The sequence below is a fragment of the Vombatus ursinus genome, unplaced genomic scaffold, assembly GCF_900497805.2.
Source record: "Vombatus ursinus unplaced genomic scaffold, bare-nosed wombat genome assembly UNPS02014784.1, whole genome shotgun sequence".
NCBI classification, from domain to species: Eukaryota; Metazoa; Chordata; class Mammalia; order Diprotodontia; family Vombatidae; genus Vombatus; species Vombatus ursinus.
In genome coordinates, this window is record NW_020954562.1 from 260,063 (window position 1) to 282,226 (window position 22,164).

A 22,164-nucleotide genomic window follows, 5' to 3' on the forward strand; every position below is an offset into this window, starting at 1 on the left:
CTCAAAACTTCATAGTTATCTTTGTTTTTTCTCTCTCCTTCATCTTTAATAGATTGCCAAATATCACTGACTTCAAAAAACAAAAGTTTCTAACATTCACCCCTTACATCACTTTCCAATAGTAAAACCATCTCCCTAGTCCGGGCCTGCATTATCTCATACCTCTGCTAGTGCAAAAGTTTGCTGGTCTACTACCCTCTGTCTCCCCCTCTGCTCCAATCTAGCTCACACAGCTGCCAGATTATCATTTTCTTAGAATACTGATTTCATCATTTTACTTCACCATTCAAAAACCTCCCCCAATCTACTCTGCTTCATCCTCCTTCCATTTTCTTGGTGGTAGAAGGCTCTGAGGTTTTTGTCTCCCTTCTCATAAGGTGGTCCTTGCCACTCCCTCCCCCTACTCCCTCCCCTTCAATTGAGTGTATCATTCACGCAACTTTCCCCGGAGGCAGCTAGGTGGCACAGTGGTGAGGGTGGTGGACTTGGAGTACACACACTGGAGTAGTCACTATACAGAAGCAAAAATAAATTAGCCAAATAAAAAGAGACAGCTTTTGCCCTTGAGGAAGTCACAAGATCAAGAAAAGATAACATAGAAAGGCAACGCAAAATAAGCTCTAGTTATCACACAAACTCAAAAGTGGGGAGAAAACTCCAACCCTTTCCTATAGTCTTAGTCATTTTTTTCGCATGTGATTGTCTTAATCTCACCTTGAAACTAGAGAGGATGAAGCACCACAGGGATGTGAGAGGGAGAAAGAAAGATGTACTGTAGGCTAGAAAGAGGAGAAGTTATAGAACTCTGCCCTTGTAAATTGAAGTTTGCAGGTGATACAGGCAAGTCAGTAGACCACGGGTAAAATTCAATCAAACAAGCATTTATTAAACATCTCCATTGTGCTAGGCACTCTGCTAGACGCTGAGAATACAGAGGAAAATAAAACAGTACTTGTCTTCAAGGAATTTATATTCTATTGGGGAACTGGGGCATGAAATACGTTACACGGAAAACATATGCAAAACAATTGCAAGCTGATTTGGTTAAGTTATTGGGTTTTAAAAAATAACAAAATATAGTATTTTTTAAGATGAAAGATCCTTAGAAAGCATCTAGCCTAATCCTCTTACTTTATAAATGAAGAGATGAAGGTGCAGGGAGTGTAAATTACTTTCCACAAGGTCACACAGGTGACAAAGTCAGCATCTGAATCCACACATGACTAACTCAAAATCCTGTGCTGTTTCCAGCATACCACATTCTTGTCTCAAATTCAACAATTCAACATTTAGTAAGCATCTGCTATGTGTGTTTGTGTGGATTTAAATTTAAATTAAATTACATTTTTTTTCTCCTTTCTGATCTGCTCTTCTTTGGAATGGCCTGGTAGAACTCAAGTCATTTCTGATAGAAGAGGTACTCTCTTAGAGAGAGCTGAAACAAATTCCTTAGTGCAGAAATAAACAGCATCTTGAAACAAATGTCTTTGGTGGCATCCTACTGGTTGCTGTAGGTATTCCAGTCTTTGTTTAAAACAAAAATGATCTCGGAATACCCATCTTCCCGATGACAACAGCAAATTTTCACCAGCAACAGAACAAAACATATTTAAACTACATCTGTGTCTAATTATATTTTATGCCCTGCCTATAATTTCTATTTGTATTTATGCTATGTACCTGCATGCAATATAATTATATATGCTGCCTGAGTGTGTACAGAACTGCTTCGGATATAAATTTGAACTAAAAGACACATGTTTCCAAAGAGGACTAAAAAGACCTTTGGAAGCTTGTTTCAAACAGGTGTGAATTAATACTTCATGTAAACATATTAATACCTGACACATCTTTACCCCAAACAGTGAAGTCTTATTTTTATGGTAGACTCACAATGCCAGTTTTCTTTGCCACTGAGAAGAACCATATGAGAAGACAGAAGGGAAAGAAGCGGAATGTAGGGATTCAATCTAGAAAACCATTACTTTGTCCTCTTCACTTGACTGAGCCTTTTCGAAACATGACCTCTACAGCTGAAGATTTCGGTATGTTTACATTCCAATAGTCATATGTGCCTGAAAATAAGTACCTTTCTGAGTGGGAAGGCAGATACCCATGAGCCTGGCAGAATAAGAAACAGCCAAGACAGAGCCTTTACCCCAAGTTGGCAAATTTCAGATCTGGCTAGGGCAGAGAGACTATAGGGTCACAGGTTTACAGCTAGAAGGAAACTCTGAGATCATATGGTCCAACTTTCTCTTTTTACAGATGAGAAAATGGGGATCCAGAGGGTAGATGTGACAGGCCCCAGGTCACACAGGGAAAGATTAAGCAAAAAGACAAGGATTTGAACCCAGATTGTCTGATTCTAAATTCACTGCTCATTTTACAACACCATGCTACCTTTCCAGACAAAGATAAGAAGGAATTATCTCTAGCTGGTCTCAAAGGTACGAGTGGCATGGAGATAGCTAATGGATGACATGTATTAAGACTAACAAAAAAACTCTCCAGGTATGGTCTACACTTCTACTATACCTACCAAACATTTTGGCTGACTAAATCATCACAAACAGAGCCTTTATTATTGGTCTACACCAGATTTTAATACCAATTTATTTAAAATGTATTTCCTAATGAGGGGCAGAATGGCATAGTGGATAAAGAGTTGGCCTTGGATCCAGAAAAACTTGGGTTCAAGTGCTGTCTCAATGCATACCAGCTGGGTGATCCCTGAGAAGGCCATTTAAAACCAATGTCTCCACTGCTTTTTTTCTCACTCTCTTCTTAACTTTGTGCAGTCTTGACTTTCAATCTCATCTTTCTATTGAAACTGCTCTCTCCAAGTTACCAATGATCTCTTAACTGCCAAATGTGATGGCCTTTTCTCAGTCTTCATTCTTCTTGACTTCCATGAAGCCTTGACACTGTTGGCCATCCTCTTATCTTTGCTCCTCCCTCTAGGTGTTTGGGGACACTGTTCTCCCTTGGTTCTTTTCCTACATGTCTGACTGATCCTCAGTCTCTCCTGCTGGATCTTTACCTAGGTGGTATCTGCTAACTATGTGTGTCCCTCAATGCTTTGTCCTCATGAACCATCTTCTCTTTTCTCTCTACACTATTTTGCTTGGTGATCTCATCAGCTTCCCCAGATTCCATCATCATTTTTATGGAGATGACTCTGAGATCTTCAGCCCTAACCACTCTCCTGACTTCCAGTCTCACATCTCCAACTGCCTATTAGACAGACATATCAATGGATATCCCATACATCAGCAATTCAGTATATCCAAAACTGACCTCATTATCTTTTCTCTAAAACTAACTTCCTTATTACTGTTGAGGGCCCCATCATCCCCACATTTACTTAAGCTCACAACTAAGATATTATCCTTGACTTCTCACTCTTTCTCACTGTGCTTCCCCTACCCTTCTTATCCAATCTCTTGCAGAGTTCTATTAATTCTACCTTCTTAACATTTCACATATGCCCCCTTCTCCTCTGATACTGCTACCACCCTGGGGCAAGGCCTCATCACCTCACACCTGGACTACTGAAATAGCCTGGTTGGTTTCCCTGCTTCAAGTCTCTCTCCTTGATCTAATCCATTTTTCACTCAACTGTCAAAATGATCTTCCCAAAGCACACATCTAACCATGTCACACACACCCCTCATTCAATAAATTCCAATGGCTCCCTATTACCCCTAGGATCAAATATTAAACCATCTGTTTAGCTTTTAAAGTCCTTCATAACCTTCCCCTCCCGTCCAGTCTTCTACTTTACTCCCATCCACATTCTCTTCAATCCAATGATACTGATCTCTCTGTGGTTTCTCTAACGTGACACTCCCATCATCACCTGACTCTGGGCATTTTTACTGGCTGTCACTATGCCTAGAATTTTCTCCCTCCTCAACTCAGACCTCTGGCATCCTTCAAGTCTCAGCCAAAATCCAACTTTCTACAAGAAGCTTTTCCCAGTCCCTTTTAATGCTAGTACTAAAATGAACCTCAACCTCTCTTATACATATCATTTTTTTGCATGTTGTCCCCCCTATTAGATTGTGAGGTACTTGAGGACAGGGTTTTGTTTCTTTGGTGTTTTTTTTTTTTTACCTTTTGTTGTATCCCTAGCACTTAGTTGAGAGTTTCTTAATACGTGCTTATTGACCTGACTTAACTTGACCCTGAGTCAGTCATTTAACTACTAATTACCCTAGACAACTCTTTAAGACTTGTCTAGGGTAATTAGTAGTTAAATGACTGACCTGCATCAGTATGGGTATGACCTGCATCAGTAGAGTTTCCTCACCTGGGAATTCCCTATACTAATGAAACCATAGATTTAGTACCTATCCTTATATCCTAATATTCAGAGGCAGTATGGAAAGGAGGATACAGGGCTAACCTTGGAGTAGGGCTAACCTGGGCTCCAGTCCTCTTTCTGACATGTTAGTTGTTAAGCCATAGATAAGTTACTGAACCTTTCAACTCCCTAAAAATTAAAGGATTATAGAAATCAAACTGGAAAAGACTTTAGAGGTCATATAATCCCACTCTTTAATTTAATAGATGAGGAAACAAAGGCTTGGAGGAATTAACTTGCCCAGGGCATCATAACATGTGTCAGATAGGATGTGAATCCAAGCTTTCTAATGATGAATCCAGGAATCTTTCCACTTCCTCAGGAGTCAAGCCAACTGCAACTACCTCACGCTTTAGGTAAAAAGACATATTGGGAACTCTAAGACAAAAGGTCTCTTAAGAAACATTAACAATGCTAATAATTTTGCTTATTTTCATTGTTTTAAATTCATGGACACAGAGCAAGCCTCATACTGAAGCACCTCAAGGTACTAGTTTGATGCTGTTTTGACTTTAAGGTTTCCAAATCAAAGAACATTCTACGGAAACCTCTAAAGAGGACAGCACAGGAGCAATAGACAAGCCAAATGGATCAGCCAATAAAATCATACCTTCATTTGAGTTGGGGGTAAGGCCAATCTAATTCACTGAAAAATCAAAGTTAAGGAAATTCTGTGAGAGAAATGCAGTTTTAGGCATGTATTTCCTTGCCTATTCCTTGCTCACTCTTGTGCAACTTCTGTTGCATATATTTCGAGGAGAAAATGAAGAGAAGCGCTTTCCCAGCAAAACTGCACAACCACCACCACCCTCCACAACTCGCCCACCACTTTGGAACAAACCTAATTCTTTTCTTCTTCTTCTTCATCTTTCCTTCTCTTAAAGCCATGCTTTGTTCTTACCAAAACAGATATAGGGTTAATTTGAAGAACTATTAAACTCATATTTCAGGTAATGAAGTTTGGGAGAAAAAGGGAGGAAAAAGTTACTAAGTTTGAACTACTTTTACCCAGGTCTAATTGCCTCTACTCCCAATCACTCTATGTATTCTTTATATCTTCTTTTGCTTGAGGGTATATGGCACAGTGGATAGAGTGTCCAGGTCTCAAGTCAGGAAGACTCATCTTCCTGAATTCAAATCCAGTCTCAGATACTTACTAGCTGTGTGACCCTGGGCAAGTCACTTAACCTTATTTGCCTCAGTTTCCTCATCTGTAAAATGAGCTGGAGAAGGAAATGATAAACCACTCCATAATCTTTGCCATGAAACCCCCAAATGGGTTCATGAAGAGTAGGACCCAACTGAAAACAACTAGACAACAACGTATATCTGTCAGGTACCCCTCAATGAAACTTTGAACAGGCTAGACTGGAGGAAAATGCCAACAAGTTATTGGGGCTGAAGCTGCTGCCTTGTCCTTCTATCCTGGACTAAAAAGTGCTCAAATTCCAAATTTGAAAATGTAAAACTCTCCTTTTTAATCCCTGGTAAATCCCCTCCCACTCTTTGTCTTTGTTGTGGAAGCAGGAAAGTAGCCAGAAGCCCCTGGGCAAACTCCTTTTACTCTTAAATACCACTCTTCTGCTACTCTAGGAATTGTGGAAGGAAGGGCTAAATTTAGAATATTTGGATTCCAATTAATTTTGCAACTGATTAGCTTTGTCACTGTTTATGGTAAATAAAGGTGAAAATTCTTAATATGAATGAAAGCTGCAAAGACAGGATGTTAAGGCCCTCCTAGAAGTAATGAATCTTTCCACATGACTTGGTGACATTTTAGAGCAAAAAATATAGACTACAGAAATTAGTAGGGCAAGAAAGCATAGTATTTTAAAATAAATAAGGTATCAAATAATCAAATAAATGCACTGTCAAAAACAGAATAGGAGAAACTGGATGGCAGGTTTAGATTGGCTCATTTTTGTAATTCATGCATTCACTATTCAGAGCATGACATGAGCACAAGCAAAGAAGTTTTACCAGGGCTTTGAAATAGTTTTTCTTCACTCTTCCAGTAGCTGACAAGATTTATTTCCTTTGTAAACTTTTCTTTTCACAGAACAGTAACAGAGACATAGGTAAACTTAATCCCAGAATGCTCAAATCAGGCTCAATTAATTAATTTTACTGTAGTCTTTAACTATGGAGGTCCACTGCAGGGCTGATGTGGTGGACTAAGGAAGGGGTGTGTTTATCTTGCCAAAAAATAACATTTGTGGAAAAAAAAAGTTTCATGAGTCAAATCACTTTTCCCCATCAGCCTGGGACCTTTGCTACACACTCATCCCCTATTTCTAGCCAGTTCTTGGATTTGGCTACCTGTCAACTCAGGCTTGACCAGCCCTATTCAGTTGACTCTCTTAGATCTTGATTTTTATCAGCCCTCTTTCCTCAGGTGGGGTCCTGATAATCGCTCCTTATCACCAATGGTGCCATCCTCCAAAGAGGGCAAACATTAAGTCTGGCAGAAGTTGAAAGAAATCCTCCAGATACAAAAGCTTTGACTGGTACTCCTTGGTGTGCTAACTACCCCCAAGCTCCACCTGACTCCATCATGGAATATATAGTTAATTTTCTCAGATCCATATACCAGTTATCCACAATTACATGGAGTAGCCCTGAAGGTTGCAATGGCGCCTAAAGCAGTCCAAGGTATTAATGGAATTCCTTGAGCCTCTGAGTTTACATCTATGAGGAAAACAACTAGGAAAGTCACAAAGGAAACACAATTCATTGTCTCATAGATACTTCTGTCGCCATGATTTGTCTACAATTAAACAGCATTGGTCTCAAACAAGTCAAGGAAAAGAAAGTTTTACTACTAAGGAGAGTTTTGCTACTAAATTTTAGTAGCAACCACTTTCCAAACTCATCAATGAAAGAAATGAAAAAACAAATCAGAACACCAAACTGGAAAGGATTCCCGCAAGTAACGCCACCGACATGACAAGTCGAAGCTTGGAGCAAAGCTTTCCTTTGCATTTCTGCTTGGACCAATGGAACCCTTCCAGGGCTTCTCACTTACCTGGCCATGGGAAGGAAGTGGGGCATAGGCCATGGGCTGATTCATCACTCCTTTTTGCTTCATGAGAAGCATGCGTTTCTGCTCCTCGTTCAAGTGCACCATCTGAGCTTGGAGCTGGGGCTGGGACTGCTGTGGTGGTGGCGGCTGCTGTTGTGGCGGTTGCTGCGGCAAAGGCTGCTGCTGTTGCTGCTGCTGCTGCTGCTGCTGAATATACGGCATCATCGGGTTTTTGTTGGGATTGGCCATGGGTGGCGTCATCCTCTGACTCAGCTCTGCGTTGAAGTGGGTCAGGGGCTTAGTGTTTCCATAAGTTAGTATGCTGGGCTGCTTGTTTAAAGAGTTTGTACCCAAGTTATTTGGTGGCTGATTGATCATATTCATGTGGTTCTGGGGGAGGTAGTTATTCATTGTCGTCTTCTGTAGGTTGTTTGCCATGGCAGGCACTATGGGGTTTTGGTTGTTAAAGGCTTGGGGGTACATCATCGGGCTATTTGGTTTGTCTGCATTGAAGGCTCCTCCATAGGGACTGGATGGGGGCCCCACTGGTGACCAGCTTGAAGTCTGATTTGGATGCTGTTGCTGTGGCTGCTGCTGCTGCTTCTGCTGGATGAGTTTAGCTCTTTGCTGCTGTTGGGCAGCCATTTGTTTGAGCTGCTCTGCAGGAGATAAATCTGCGCTGGAAACTGCCACAGGACCAGGCCCCGAACCACTCACAGTTCCTGCTGCTGGAGTCATGAGATAGCCATTTCCTGGCCTTGATGAAGCTTGGCCTGGAGTATGAGCTTGGTTAGGAGTTTGGGGGGACTGGACAGCACAGGTTGCTGCTGGTGAGCTGGCAGGATTTGGTGCCGCAGGAGTACTGGAAACAGAAGGTATGCTACTAGCAGTGGAGACATTGGAAAATGGCGGACCAGAAGATGACGGTCTCCCCTGGGGAGATCCCATGGGGACATGAGCAAATGGAGAGTGAGAAGGATCACTCTTTACGCTCGCACTCTCTTGAGAAAGAGGTGTCTCAGTGGTTGGCCGAGAGAATTCCGGCTCCTTCTTCTCTTCAAAGTCTTCATTGAATAAGTCCTGTATGTCATCTTCAGGGACAGTGTTGGCCAGCTCGTCTATTAACTCCTGCCACTCTTGATCATTGAGGTTAATGTCTGAGAACAACTTGTTCTGATTGGAAAGTGACGTTTCTGAAGTGTCTATGCAGGTGGGGTCATCCAGTGGTTCTTGTTTGAGTTCCTTGTTTTGTAGGATGGCAAAGCTATCCTCAAGGTCACTGCAACCATTCATGGAAAGTTTAATCTCTGGCAGCCTGCCATTCTTGCCCAGCTCTTCTATAATCCCTGGAGCATGAGCTCCACTGTTCGGTAATGGTAAAGAAGGCTTCATGTCCAGCTGGTGAAGAGGAGAAGCAGAAGGCAAAGGCATATTGTTGGGCAGATTACTAATAGTGTCCATTGCTGCAGGAATGTCCTTCCGGATCCGCTTGCTTGTTGGGGAAAAGTTCCCATCGCAAGCGCCATTCTGCTGCTCTCCATTAAGGGGGGACCGGGCTCCTTCCAACTTCCTTTTCACAGTCTCTTGTAGCTAGAGGGAAAAAACACATATAAGAGAGAAAGTCTAAGTCATTGGTCATAGATTTGAATTTTGTTATCATAGCATCACAACGAACAGAGCATCAAACTTTCTGTTCCCAGAATCCCCTATTAGTGGATTAGAAACTCACAAGACAGAAACACTTCTACTACATTCCTAAATCAGCACCAGAATAATAATGGATTCTAAGAAAAAAGAGACCATACCTTGCAGGGAACCCAACACCACATATCAGCTCTGTTTTTAGGATTAAGGAACCAGAAAACAAATCATAGATTGGGGGGGGGTGAGTAGGAGTTAAGGGCAGTGCTTTTGCAAAGGATAAATCATCTGTTGTTATTTTCAAAATCGATGCTAGGCATACGACTTGGAGGTGGATTAATCATCTTGGAGGGGAAGATTCAGTTATATCTTAAAAACATTAAGACTGTCACATTGTAATTAAGAATATTCAAGAAGACAATATTTTAAATCCAATATTTAAATTCAATAAAGAGCTTTGTAACTTCTGCACTGAAATGCCATACCATGTTAATAACACACTAAAAACATAGAAAGCATGTCAAGAAATGAGGGTGATGAGGGCTTCAAAAATGACTGTCCAACAAGTCTCCATAATGCTTCTTCTCTGAATGGGTTTAGGGAGTAAAATTTGCCAAAACCAGTTTAAAAGTAAAACAGAAGAAACAGTGCTTAGCAACGAGTAAATGCTTAATAAATACTTTTCATTCATTCCTTCATTCACTCATTCACTCATTCATTTATTCATTCATCCATTCCACAGAGATGAAGAATCAAGTGTTGCAGTAGAGGACACACAAGACATACTATCTAATCCCAATTCCCCAAGGTCAATTAAATTAACTAGAACCCTGGCAACAAAGGAAGGAATGGTCCCACAAATCTGACATTTATTCACTGGAGTTTCACTGTCTCATTGAGATGGGAAGATCTTGAACAGGATCCAAACGGAAAATAAGCCTAACTTAAGAAAAGTCATATGGAATTCAAATGCTTTAATTTGGAGAAAAGTAAGCTGAGAGAAGACTATAAATATACACATTATCACCACATGAAAAATGCCCATCATTCACCACTCATGTCCACAGAGGTTAGAAAGGAGGATCTTAAATTTCAGTAAGGAGAAGTAAGGCCAGCCACAACAAAGAGATCAGGATCATAAATTTAGATCTGGAAGGTATTATAAAGATCAGCTAGTCCAATAACTCCATTTTGCAGATGAGAAAACTGAGAGCTAAAAAAATTCAGTGATTTGCTCAAAGTCAGACAGCTAATGAGTAGCAGATCCTAGCTTTGATCCCAGATTCTATGATTTCAAATCTAGGGCTCTTTCCTCAACATCACAAATGAAGCTGGGACACAGAATCTGTATCTTTCACAGAGTTGGCACAACAAATTACAGAATTTTTTTCACATTGGAAGGAATCTCTATAGCCATGCATTGAGTCCTATCCATAACTCACAACAATATATTTGGCAAGTGGACTCCAGCCTTTGATTGAAAACTTCCAATGAGGGGAAACCCATCACCTCCCAAGATAGCCCATTCCCTTTTTGGATAGCTCTAATTGCTAGAAAGATTTGTTGAACTGAAATCATAATTAAATTGAACTAAACAAGCTGGCAAAAGAGGTTAGAGAATATCCTTCTTTGGAGAGCTTTAAGCATTGAATTTATATTCATTTAAACAGAATGGTTTAGATACCATCCTGGTTAGAAGCATGTGGTATACCACATGTTGTAGTTCCTTTCCAATTTCATCAATTTAGTAAACTATATCGGTATAACCATATAGTAAACCCTATTATCCACCAGTCTTCCACCATCCAGTATGACAGCCTTTGCATGTCCGGGAGTGTCAGGGATTTGACAAATTAGAGCTAGGGGAGAAGGATATGTAGAGCTAGTGAGTGTTACAATAGCTTTTTTCCCCCATATTGTTGGAAGGCATATATGGGGAAAGAGAATAGAAAGGAATGAGGCAGAAGATGCTCTTAGCCCTGGGAGCCATATACACTAGTTAGCCTCCCTAAGCACACACTACTTTGTTCTAAGGGAAAGGCATTGCTTGCACATCCATCGTAACATAAAAACTTGATTCTTTCTGGTACTTCCCTATCAAGAGCCCATCTTCTGACACTCAGAATTGTGGAAACTGCAAAGTAAATCTCATATTTAGGAAGAATAATTCTAGATATGATAATATACATGAATGTTACCTTATTAGAAAGAGAATCACAGATTCACTGAGTTAGAAGAGACCTCAGAGGTCATCTAGTTCCTTCTATATCTGAACAAGAATCCCCAGTACCACCTCCTTGACAAGGGATCATCCAGTCTTCTTGGAGACTTCCACTGGAGACTTCTGGGCAAGATGGCTCCTGGAAGCAGGCTATCCAGAGTCTATATATCCACTCCAGAAAAGCCCTGAAGTTTTACACCAAGCCAAATAATGATAGCAAAATATAATGAGAAATTATAGTAAGATTTTTTTCCACCCTAGAACTGCATAAAAAACTCAGCTATAAGACCATGGGAAATAGGAAATTTTTGCTTTGCCCGCAAAGACAGTGACAGTGCAAGATAGCTTTCCGATGTGATCAGAGCTGGATCAACAACATCTATAGCTAACAAAGACACACCCCAATCATTAGAAATAGTAAGTCCTACCCACTTCTTTCCCCATTGTTTACTAAAGCATTCCTTTTGCCCTCTCTCTTTTACCCTCTTCAAAACTCTCAGAACAGAACTGATCCAATTCCCAGGAACTGTTTTTCTTATTAACTCTTTCAGTGCCCTTTGAAGATTTTAAGCTTCTGAAGGGGCACTTCTTTCTTCTCCCCCAATTAGAATACCATCATACTATACCATCATACTATACCATCATACACCCCCCTCTAATAGTTCAAATAAATTTACCTTTCTAACTTTCTCTTGATTCTTATGCTAAAAGTCTTTTATTCCATTAAAGATCCATTTTTCCCCAGTAAAATTATACTCAGCTTTTTAGGGTAAGTTATTCTTGATTGTGAGCCTGTATCTTTTGCCTTTTGGAATATTGCTCCTGCAAGAGCAGGAGGATAGCTCAAAGAAAGCTCCAGGGTAGTCAGAAAGTCCCAGGGAGGGGACCCTGGAAGCCTCAGGGAGTTCCATTAGGCAGTAACCAGCATGGTGCTGGTGCCACAACACTCAGATCAAGGACATCCCAAGTCAAGAGACCTTGAAGTACCTAAAACTCTGTCCTAGAGATTAAGAGGAACCTGATGATCTGGAACTCTGACCTTCAAAGATTCAGAAGGTAGTGAGCGGGAGAGGGTGAAGGAACCCAGGTGACTCAGGAGAACAGCAAGCAAAGTTGACTCTCCTATCCAAAGTACAGCAGGGGACAGAGCCTGGCCCTTGAATGGAGCCCCAATGCAGGAACTAAAGTTGGAGAAATGAGGAAATCAAAGACTGACCAATATAAAAAATTTTTATGGATCTAGTGATCCCCCAAAGAAGAAGATTCCTCTGGAACAACTGTAAGTGGAGACTGAAAGGAAAAATCGTTTTACTATGAGGACTACAGGAATACCTAGAAGAAAAGAAGGGAGAGATAAAAACATGAAATTAAAGCCCTGGAGAAAAGAATTGGGAGGAGAATAAATAGTTCAGAAGAGAAGGTGGTAAAAACCTTACCCCAATAATGAGCTCCTTATAGACAAAAACATACCAGATAGAAGTCAATACTCCATGAGACAAGAAGTACTAAAACCAAATCAAAAGACTGAAGAAGGGGGAAAAAGTTAAGAAAGCTGATATTTTAAAAACTGACCTGGGAAAAAAAAGTCAGAAAGAGATAATTTCAAAACCATTACTATAATTAAGTAATTATAAGTGAAAATTGCCGAGATCTATTAGAAGCAAAAGGTAAAGTGAATTTAGAAAGACTTCATCAGTCACTACCTGAAAGGAACTCTAAAAAGAAAAGTCCCAGATCACACCCCAAATTCAGGGGAAAAAATACTGAAAACATCCTGAAAGAAATAGTTCAAGTACTAAAGTAACATAGTATCACACAAGACTTAGCCCTTTCTACTATAAATGAGGAGAACTTGGGATGCAATATTCCAAAAGGCAAAAGATACAGGCTCACAATCAAGAATAACTTACCCTAAAAAGCTGAGTATAATTTTACTGGGGAAAAATGGATCTTTAATGGAATAAAAGACTTTTAGCATAAGAATCAAGAGAAAGTTAGAAAGGTAAATTTATTTGAACTATTAGAGGGGGGTGTATGATGGTATAGTATTGACATTCTAATTGGGGGAGAAGAAAGAAGTGCCCCTTCAGAAGCTTAAAAATCTTCAAAGGGCACTGAAAGAGTTAATAAGAAAAACAGTTCCTGGGAATTGGATCAGTTCTGTTCTGAGAGTTTTGAAGAGGGTAAAAGAGAGAGGGCAAAAGGAATGCTTTAGTAAACAATGGGGAAAGAAGTGGGTAGGACTTACTATTTCTAATAATTGGGGTGTGTGAGAAGAGTATTCAAATATGAAGGAAGGGGTGGGAGGAGTGAGCATCAGATAAACCTCACTCTTATCTGAAATGGACAAAGGAAGGTTGACATACAAACAGTCTGGTGTAGAAATATATCAAACTCAAGAGGAAAAACTAGGGAAATGTGTGTGGATGGAGTGGGGTTAAGATGAGGATAATACTAGGGAGGGGAAAGATACAAGCAGGACAGCAGCTCTTCCACTGGTTCTATGTTTTGAGAATAAACAATTCCAAGATCATGGATTTATATTTCAAAGGGATCTAGGAAGTCATCTATGATACAGGATAGAATAATGTGAAACTCTTCTCTGCCTGTCCCATGTACAGAATTCCCAGCTGACATAAATATTCAACTACAATCAAAATATTTTGTGTTGCTTCAAAAAGAAAACAGAAGCAACAATAATATTCCCCTTTTGATGGTTGTAAAATATTAGTTTCCCAAGAATCTTGTTGAATATTCTTTACTGTGAACAACAACAAAAACAGTTTCCTTGATTCAAGCTTAGGTCCAACTGTATGTTTGGCCAAGAGAGTTATCTTTTATTTACAAATTAGTGGACTTTGGAAAAAACAAGTAGTCCATGCCTCGTCTAACCTGGTGGCTAATTAGTTCTTATTCTAGATGGTAAAACACAAAGATTAAATTCATGACATGACGTATAGAGTTGTGCCCATCTCTGTATGTTAGATGAAGAAAAGGAAACCCAGAAAAGATGTGAGTTACCCAAGGTCACCCTGTTGGTTAAAAGGCAGCCTGATATAGAAGAGTCAGAAGTCTATCTTGAGTAAGTCATTTAACCTCTCAGCCTCAGTTTAATCATCTGTAACATGAAGGGGTTGGACCAGATGACCTGTAAGGTCCATTACAGCTCTAAATCTATTATCTTACGTAATAGCAAAATGCGAATTTGAACCTAGGATCCTTGAGGATCAGAAATCCTTAACCCCAGTGTTCTTTCCTTTAAAACATGGCACTTCTCTAATTATTGAAGATGCAATCAAGAAACTTTTTATCAAGCCACCTGAAAGGTGCCCTAGGACATTTAAATTTCGAGGGAGTGAGTGGGTAGCTGAGGTTTTCTTTCTATCTTTGAGTTCTCACTTCATAAATTCAAGTGTGTGTGTGTGTGTGTGTGTGTGTGTGTGTGTGTGTGTGTATTCATTCAATGATTCTACATCCTAAGTTCCTAGGTTACTCCTAGGATATTCACACATCAGTGAAGATACTATTTTTTAAGGGTATCAACAGATCCTTCACAAATTTTCTGACCCTACCATCACCTTCTGGCTCCTCTCTGGCTATGAGAAAATCAGGGAGGCAGGAGTTCAGTTCTCTCTTTTTTTTCCCCCTGTAGGGAGGCAAAAGAAGAGATGAAATAATGTGTTTCTGAAGAGCCCTGTATCTATCTTAAACAAATATGCAGCTGAGCAAGCTTTAGAACAGGCAGATTGCTAACAGGGAGAAATCCTTCCTTGCCCACACAAAGCTTGAAGGGACCCAGCTCACGCTCTTGAGTCCTACGCTAGATATCCCTGTCTAGAAAGGCTACCATCCTCTCTGCCATCAAAAATCAGAAACCTCATAGCATAATGTGCTCTGGTGTGGAAAAACTGCAGAATCTCCTACTGAGTTATTTGCCCCCTTCTTCCTGTATCACAGCTATTACATATAAATGTTTTCCCCCATTAAAGGATGCACTGGTGCCAGGACCTGAAGTGAGCTGCTCATCCCTTTGCCTATGAAAATCTATGCAGTTGCTATGTGTCAGTTTCTCAAAAGAAGAAATTTCTTTTTCATAATGGCTTTATCCAGAGGCTCTCTTCTACAGTACAGCTTATATTACTGAAAAATTATTGTGTGAGGGAGGTAGTCTTACTACACAGTAGTGGTAGTAGTAGTAGTAGTAAGTAGTAGTAGTAGTAGTAGTAGTAGTAGCAGCAGTAGTAGTAGTGGTGGTGGTGGTGGTGGTGGTGGTGGTGGTAGTAGCAGTAGTGATAGTAGTGGTGGTGGTGGTGGTGGCAGTGGTAGTGGTAGTGGTGGTAGCAGTAGTACAGTAATACCCTCTAGCTGGGCAGCACTTTTAGGACATCCTTTCTCTCAGATTCACAAGACTTTCTTGTGAGGTAAAAGAAGGGAAAGCTTTCACTCATAGGGCAGGAAGAGATTTAGCCACAGATAATCAACAAATTAGTCAATCAATCAACAAGCACTTATTAAGTATATACTATGTACTAGGCTTTATGCTAGGACTTGGAGATATAAAAACAAACAAAAAAAATGAAACTGTTCCTACTCTGAGGAACTTATATTTTATCAGAGAAGAAATGTGCACATAAAATAGTTCATATAAAATAAATACAAGTTGTTTTTGTGTTTTTTTGGGGGGAGGAGTCTGGCAGCTGGATGATCAAGAAAGCCGTAATGACATGGAAGGAAGCATTTGAGCAGAGTTGGAAGGGAGAACTGCTTGGATGCCATATTTTGGATGAGGTGGGGGATTGATATCCACCCATGAGTTAACCCCAAGGTTTTGCCTACATGTAGATGAGCTTGTGCTCAGGTTGATGGCCCTGGAGCTCCAGTGGGCAGCAGACAGTACTAAGCAGAGTCTTAGAGTGCCTGCTAACTGAAGGTGGGTCTCTTCCTTTAAAGGACCTACTTAGAAAGAAGTGTGCTTTTCTGAGTACATTTTAGGTAGTGGTAACAAGTCTTGTAGCCTTGTTAGCCTCAGATGTGAATAGTATCCTTTATGTGGAGTAGCTACTCCAAATGTAGGAGTCATTAGAGTCACCGGATATGGAGAGAGATCCAATTTCATTTCTTACTGCTGTTCTCTGACTTAGAAGTTTAGAAGACCACAGGTGCTCCTCGGCCTCCAATGACAGGGGATGAATGCTAACCCAAATGCTGGGGCACTTTACATTTATCTTCATATCCCCACTCCTTAGCACAGCGTCTTGCAAATTTTGTGGTTGTTGTTGTTTGGTCATTTCAGTCATATCCGACTCTTCATGACTCCATTTGAAATTTTCTTGGCAAAGATACTAGAATGGTTTGCCATTTCCTTTTCCAATTCATTTGACAGCTGAGAAACTGAGGCAAACAGTGTTAAGTGACTTGCCCAGAGTCACACAGCTCGTAAGAGTCTGAGGCTAGTTTTGAACTTAGGGAGATGAGTCTTCCTGACTCCAAACTCAGTGCTCTATCCATTGTGCCACCTGCCTTATCTTGCATATAGCAGGTACTTAATAAAAGTCTGCTGGTTTTGATTTGGTTTTGTACTGTACTTGAATGATAAGCCCAGGCTCCTTTTCCACAGACCACTTTCTAAAAATGTCATTTCCAAAAATGGGGGAATGAATTTTTCTTTCCATCCATAATATCTAACAAGGTAACCTAGTCAGTTGCTGTCACTGACTTTCAACAGTAGGTCACAGATCTAGAATTGGGAGGCACATTAGAGATTATCTTATCTAATGCCTTCATTTTACAGAAGAGAGAACAGAGACTAAAGAGATTAAGTTATGTGTCCACGGCCACATGAATAAGAAGTAGCAGAGTCAGGATTCAAATCCAGTTCCTCAGATCCCAGGCCCAGCATTCTTGTTTCTCTACCTCCCTGATGCCTCAGTTCTTTCTGAATCTGCTTCCCCTGCCCCTGTGTGTGTAAGCCCCAGGATGCCAAGAGGCCCTTCTTCATCATTCTCTGGAATTAGCGACTTCCAGTTTGTTTAGCTACCACTCGGATGTGGAGGACATTTCACTTGGTTATTTTTTTGGGGTTTCATGACTCAGAACACTGATTTATTAAGCACTTATTATGCACCTGACACCATGCTAAGCATTAGGGATACAAAGAAAGGCAAAAGACAGTACCTGCTTTCAAAAACTCATAGTCTAATAAGGGTGACATGGGCAGCTAGATGGCACAGTGGATAGAGTGTGGGTCTGGAGAACTCATTTGAACTCATCTTCCTGAGTTCAAATCTGGCCTCAGATACTAACTGTGACCCTGGACAAGTCACTTAACTGTGTTTGCCTCAGTTTCCTCATCTGTAAAATGAGCTGGAAAAGGAAATGGCAAGCCAATCCAGTATCTTCGCCAAGAAAACCCCCAAAGAGATCACGAAGAGTCAGACACAAATGAAAAATAACAAAATACGGGAGACAGCATGTAAAGAACTACGTACAAACAAGCTACATATAGGAAAAACTGGAAATAATCAACTAAGGAAGGCCGTAGAAATAAGGGGCATCAGGAAAGTCTTCCTTTGGAAGGGAGAGTGAAGGAAGTTAGGAAAGCTATGAGGCAGACATGAGGAAAGAGCATTCCAGGAATGGGGGACTGCCAGTGAATATGCTGTACTCAAGAGATGAATTGTCTTGGTCCAGGAACATCAAGGAAGCCAGTGTCACTGGACAGCAGAATATGTGGGGCTGGGGGTGATAAGGTATAAGAAGACCAGAAAGGGGGGACAGGTTTCAATGACTAAGCAAACAACCTGGATTTGACAGATTTCAATGCTAGTACCCTATTCCCCCAAAAAACTAACAGGAAAAGAAAAAAGACCTACCTGAGAAAAATATTCATCACTAATCTATTTATAACAGCAAAAAAACCCACTATGTCCAACAAGTAAAGAATAACTGAATTTCACAGTATCTCCAGTGATGTCTGGCAACACTTTGGGCTATCTCAGAAGCAAGACTGGGAATTACTGTTTCAGAACAGGGGTGGAGAAGCTGTGGCCTCAAGGCCACATGTGGCCTTCTAGGTTCTCTGGTTCTGCCGTTTGACTGAGTCCAAGTTTTACAGATCAAATCATTTTATTAACAGGATTTGTTCTGTGAAGTTTGGGTTCAGTCAAAGGGCTGCACTTGAGGACCTAGAGGGCCACATGTGGCCTCGAGGCCGCAGGTTTCCCACCATTGGTGTAGACCATGGTTTTTCAAACTAGAAACCACTAGTTTCTAGTTTGGAAGCTATGGGAAAATTTGCTAGGGTTCTTGGGTTATTTTGAAAGGAGACTTAGGCTTACAGTGTTTTTGTGAAGTTGCTCTTTTGAAAACATATGTATTTTAGGCTTATGTGAAGATGGGGTACTGTATTAATATCAAAGTAAACACCAAATAAGGATTAATCTTGGAAGAATCTGAACTACAAGTAACCCAGAGGGCAATGGAAAAATATATGGTGGATATAAGACTTTGATGAGAACAGCACAGTAGGAGAATTTGGGATAGATAAGATCTACAGTAATGGCAGCAATAGCTACACCAAGGAAGTCAGGGTTTCATAAAAATATCAAAGAAAGGGTAAGGATATCGTAGAGGAAGCAGTGGTTACAATAATTATTTTCCCTTGTCTATTCATGTGGTTCTTTAAACAGATCCTGATCAAACACAGGTAGTAAATTTTGCACCTGTAGATGGCAGTCTGGTAGGAAGTGTGGTGGATGAGCACTGGGCCTGGAGTCAAGAAGACTCATCTTCCTGAGTTCAAATCTGGCCCCTGACACTTATTAGCTGTGTGACCCTGGGAAAGTCACTAACTCTGTTTGCCTCAGTATCCTCATCTGTAAAATGAACTTAGAGGAAACAGCAAACCACTCTAGTATCTTCACCAAGAAAACCCCAAATGGGGTCACAAAGGGTCAGACACAACAGAAAAACAGCTCAACAATAACAACAAAGCTATCATTCCTGAATCCAGTTACCTCTCTTGTGTCCAAATCACATCCTTATCTCCAGTCTGCAGTAGTATTCTAATGTCTATTTTCCCATGTCTAATCAATGAGAGGCAGGGTGGCATATGGGATAGAGGGCTAGCTTTGAAGCCAGGAAGATGTGGATCAGGACCTGCCTCTAATACACACTGGTTGTGTGCCATTGGACAAGTCACCTTGGCCCCTCACTGCTCTAGGGAACTCTCTGAGACTAGAATTTGCAGGAAAGGAACTGACCTGCACTGGTGGAGGGGGTGCCCTCATTCAGAATAATAAAATCACAGTTTCCATCCCTATCTGTAATCAATAACAACATTAAAAGTAAGCAGTACACAAATTACCATCTGTTGTTGTTAGATTGTTTCAGTCGTGTTGGACCCTTTGTGACCCCATTTGGGGTTTTCTTGGCAAAGATACTGGAGTAGTTTGCCATTTCCTTCTCCAGCTCATTTTACAGATGAGGAAACTGAGACAAACAGGGTTAAGTGACTTGCCCAGGGTCACACTGCTAATAAGTGTCTGGGGCCATATTTGAACTCAGGAAGATGAAACCTCCTGATTCCAGGCCCAGTGCTCATCCGCACGCTACCTAGTTCTCCCCAAACTGCCATCTACAGGTGCAAAATTTACTACCTGTGTTTGATCAGGATCTGATTAAAGAACCACATGAATAGGCAAGGAAAAATAATTATTGCAACCAAATGCAGCCTCCTTCTTCAGACTGGTTATTAGTATTTCAGATTCTATGCTTGTAATCCCCAGAAGAATATGAGCTCCTTGAAGGAAACAAACTATTTTGGATTTGTCTTTTTATCACCAGCACCTAGCACCATGCTTTACAAAAACAATAGCACTTAAATGTTTGCTGAACTGCTGAATCATAAAGGTGACTCCAAGGTTTTCACCAGGAAAATCTGGACCAAGGCTGGTGGAGTCAGGGCCATCTCATAAAGTGCGATCCCCCGGTCACTGAGCTTGGCTCTCCCACAGAGAAGAAGAAACCATTGCTTCCCTAATTTAAAGCAAAATAGCTATTTGTATTGATATCTTGTGATGTTACATAGCCTAAATTTCTCCTCTCCCTCCCTCCCAGGGAACTGGGCTATATAATGAAGAATTTCCTAATTTTGTTAAAATATTTTTACACAGAGATCTACCCTTGACTTTACACTAACACAAAACAAAAGTAGAAGTCCAAGATTAACACAAAATGCATTTCATGAAAACCCTCATCTCACCAAGATCTCACTCTTCTCAAAATTACAATTCTACTGGCGGAGACAACACATGATAGGTAAGATTATTGGAGGAAGGGGAAAGTACTAACAATGAGAGATCACAGAAGGCTTCCCAGGGGAGGTGGCATCTGAGCTGGGACCTGAAGGAAGCAAAGAATTCTAAGAGGTGGAAGTAACAGCATGGGCAAAGACATAGAATCTGGAAACTGAATGTAAAGTTCAGGGAAAAACTAAATAGGCCTGTTTGGCAGGAACTTGGGAGTATCTAGAGGGTAGTAATGTGGATTCCTCTTGAAAGGTAAAGCTGGAGCCCAATTGTGAAAAGCTTTAAATACCAGACAGAGGAATATGAATTTTTTTTTCTTATTTAGTTATTTGTGAAAGATGAAGTTCACTAAGGTTTTTGTTCTTTCTGATACTGGATTCAAGTTAAAAACCCATTCTCCAACTTATAGATACACACATGGGTGACCGTCACTGTTTCCAATGCTTCAAAACCATTTCAAATTAGACACACATGCATAGGTGCACTCCCAGACTTCCCTGGGAGATGTCTGGGTGGGTTACTTAGTCACTTCATCTTTCTCATTCTCTGTAGAGAATCATACCTGGTACAGATCATGGGATCACTGTTTCAGAGTTGGAAGGGATCATAAAGACCATCTAATCCAATCCCTTCATTTTACAGATGAAGATACCTTTCGTCCCAGAAAGGTATGCAGGTAGCAAGCGGCAACATAAATACAAGTTGGCTGACTCTTTTAATTATACCACACTGCCTCTCGTGGAAGCTATTACAAGTTAGGATAAGCAGTCTGTTCTAAATCTCTATGGCTTCCAGTGTACAGGGACAGCTTATACCTCTGAAGCTGCATTTCCCCAAACTGCCAGTCACTGAAATGTACAGCATCACCAAGAGTCTTTACATTCATCAAACAGAGCTAGTCTGGCTTAGAAATGCATTGAGGACATTTGAGTCACCAGTGACGTGACAATATAAGGAGAACTTGCTCATGTCTTTGAGTCAGAGCTGCCTGATTCACAGAAAATCACTGTGATGCTGTACAAAGGAAGATGTTGTTCTGGAAAATGAGCATGTGTTGAGAAGCGATGATAGCTGCAGCCCTAGAAACTTCAGGAGGGGCAGATGCATGGCTTGCTGCCGTAGCTTCCTTGCCTGCAATATCTTGTAGAAAATGTCTGTCTGAATCTTTTTTTGTGGATACAAAATCCTACTACCTTTACAATGAATTCTTCCTGCCCTTTTATACATCATCATCATCATTAAAAAAAATTACCCTTAAATCTGGGGGCAATGACAATTTCTAAAGTCAGTATCTTCTGATGTCTACAGCAGAAGCTGATTTGTGGGTTTATTGTGGCTTACAAAGGCCCACACAAAGACATTAGAGCTCTGATCAATGCAAGGAACAATTGTGGCTTCAGGGAACTGTGAACTACAGGCATGGAAACAGGCATCTACCGTCAGACAGGGTTAATATGTTGATTTGTTTTGTAATTGTCACTGATCTTTATTGCTACAAATGAGGATTCTAATCTACTTGTTTTCATGAGTGGTGGCTAGGATAGAGAAAATTATTTGGAAGCAGAGAAGATTAAAAAAAAAGATCATCCTACTTATTATATAT

The 22,164-nt window shown here is 40.6% G+C and overlaps 1 protein-coding gene across 1 annotated transcript in view; it reads right to left on the bottom strand.

Moving 5' to 3' along the window:
• The window catches only part of MAML3 (mastermind like transcriptional coactivator 3), a 534,905-nt gene that overhangs the window by 212,031 nt on the left and 300,710 nt on the right, over nucleotides 1–22,164 (bottom strand). Inside the window, exon 2 of the mRNA XM_027866934.1 lies at nucleotides 7,395–8,981. Within this exon, the coding sequence (XP_027722735.1) occupies nucleotides 7,395–8,981 (1,587 nt within the window). The remainder of the gene's footprint in view (nucleotides 1–7,394; nucleotides 8,982–22,164) is intronic.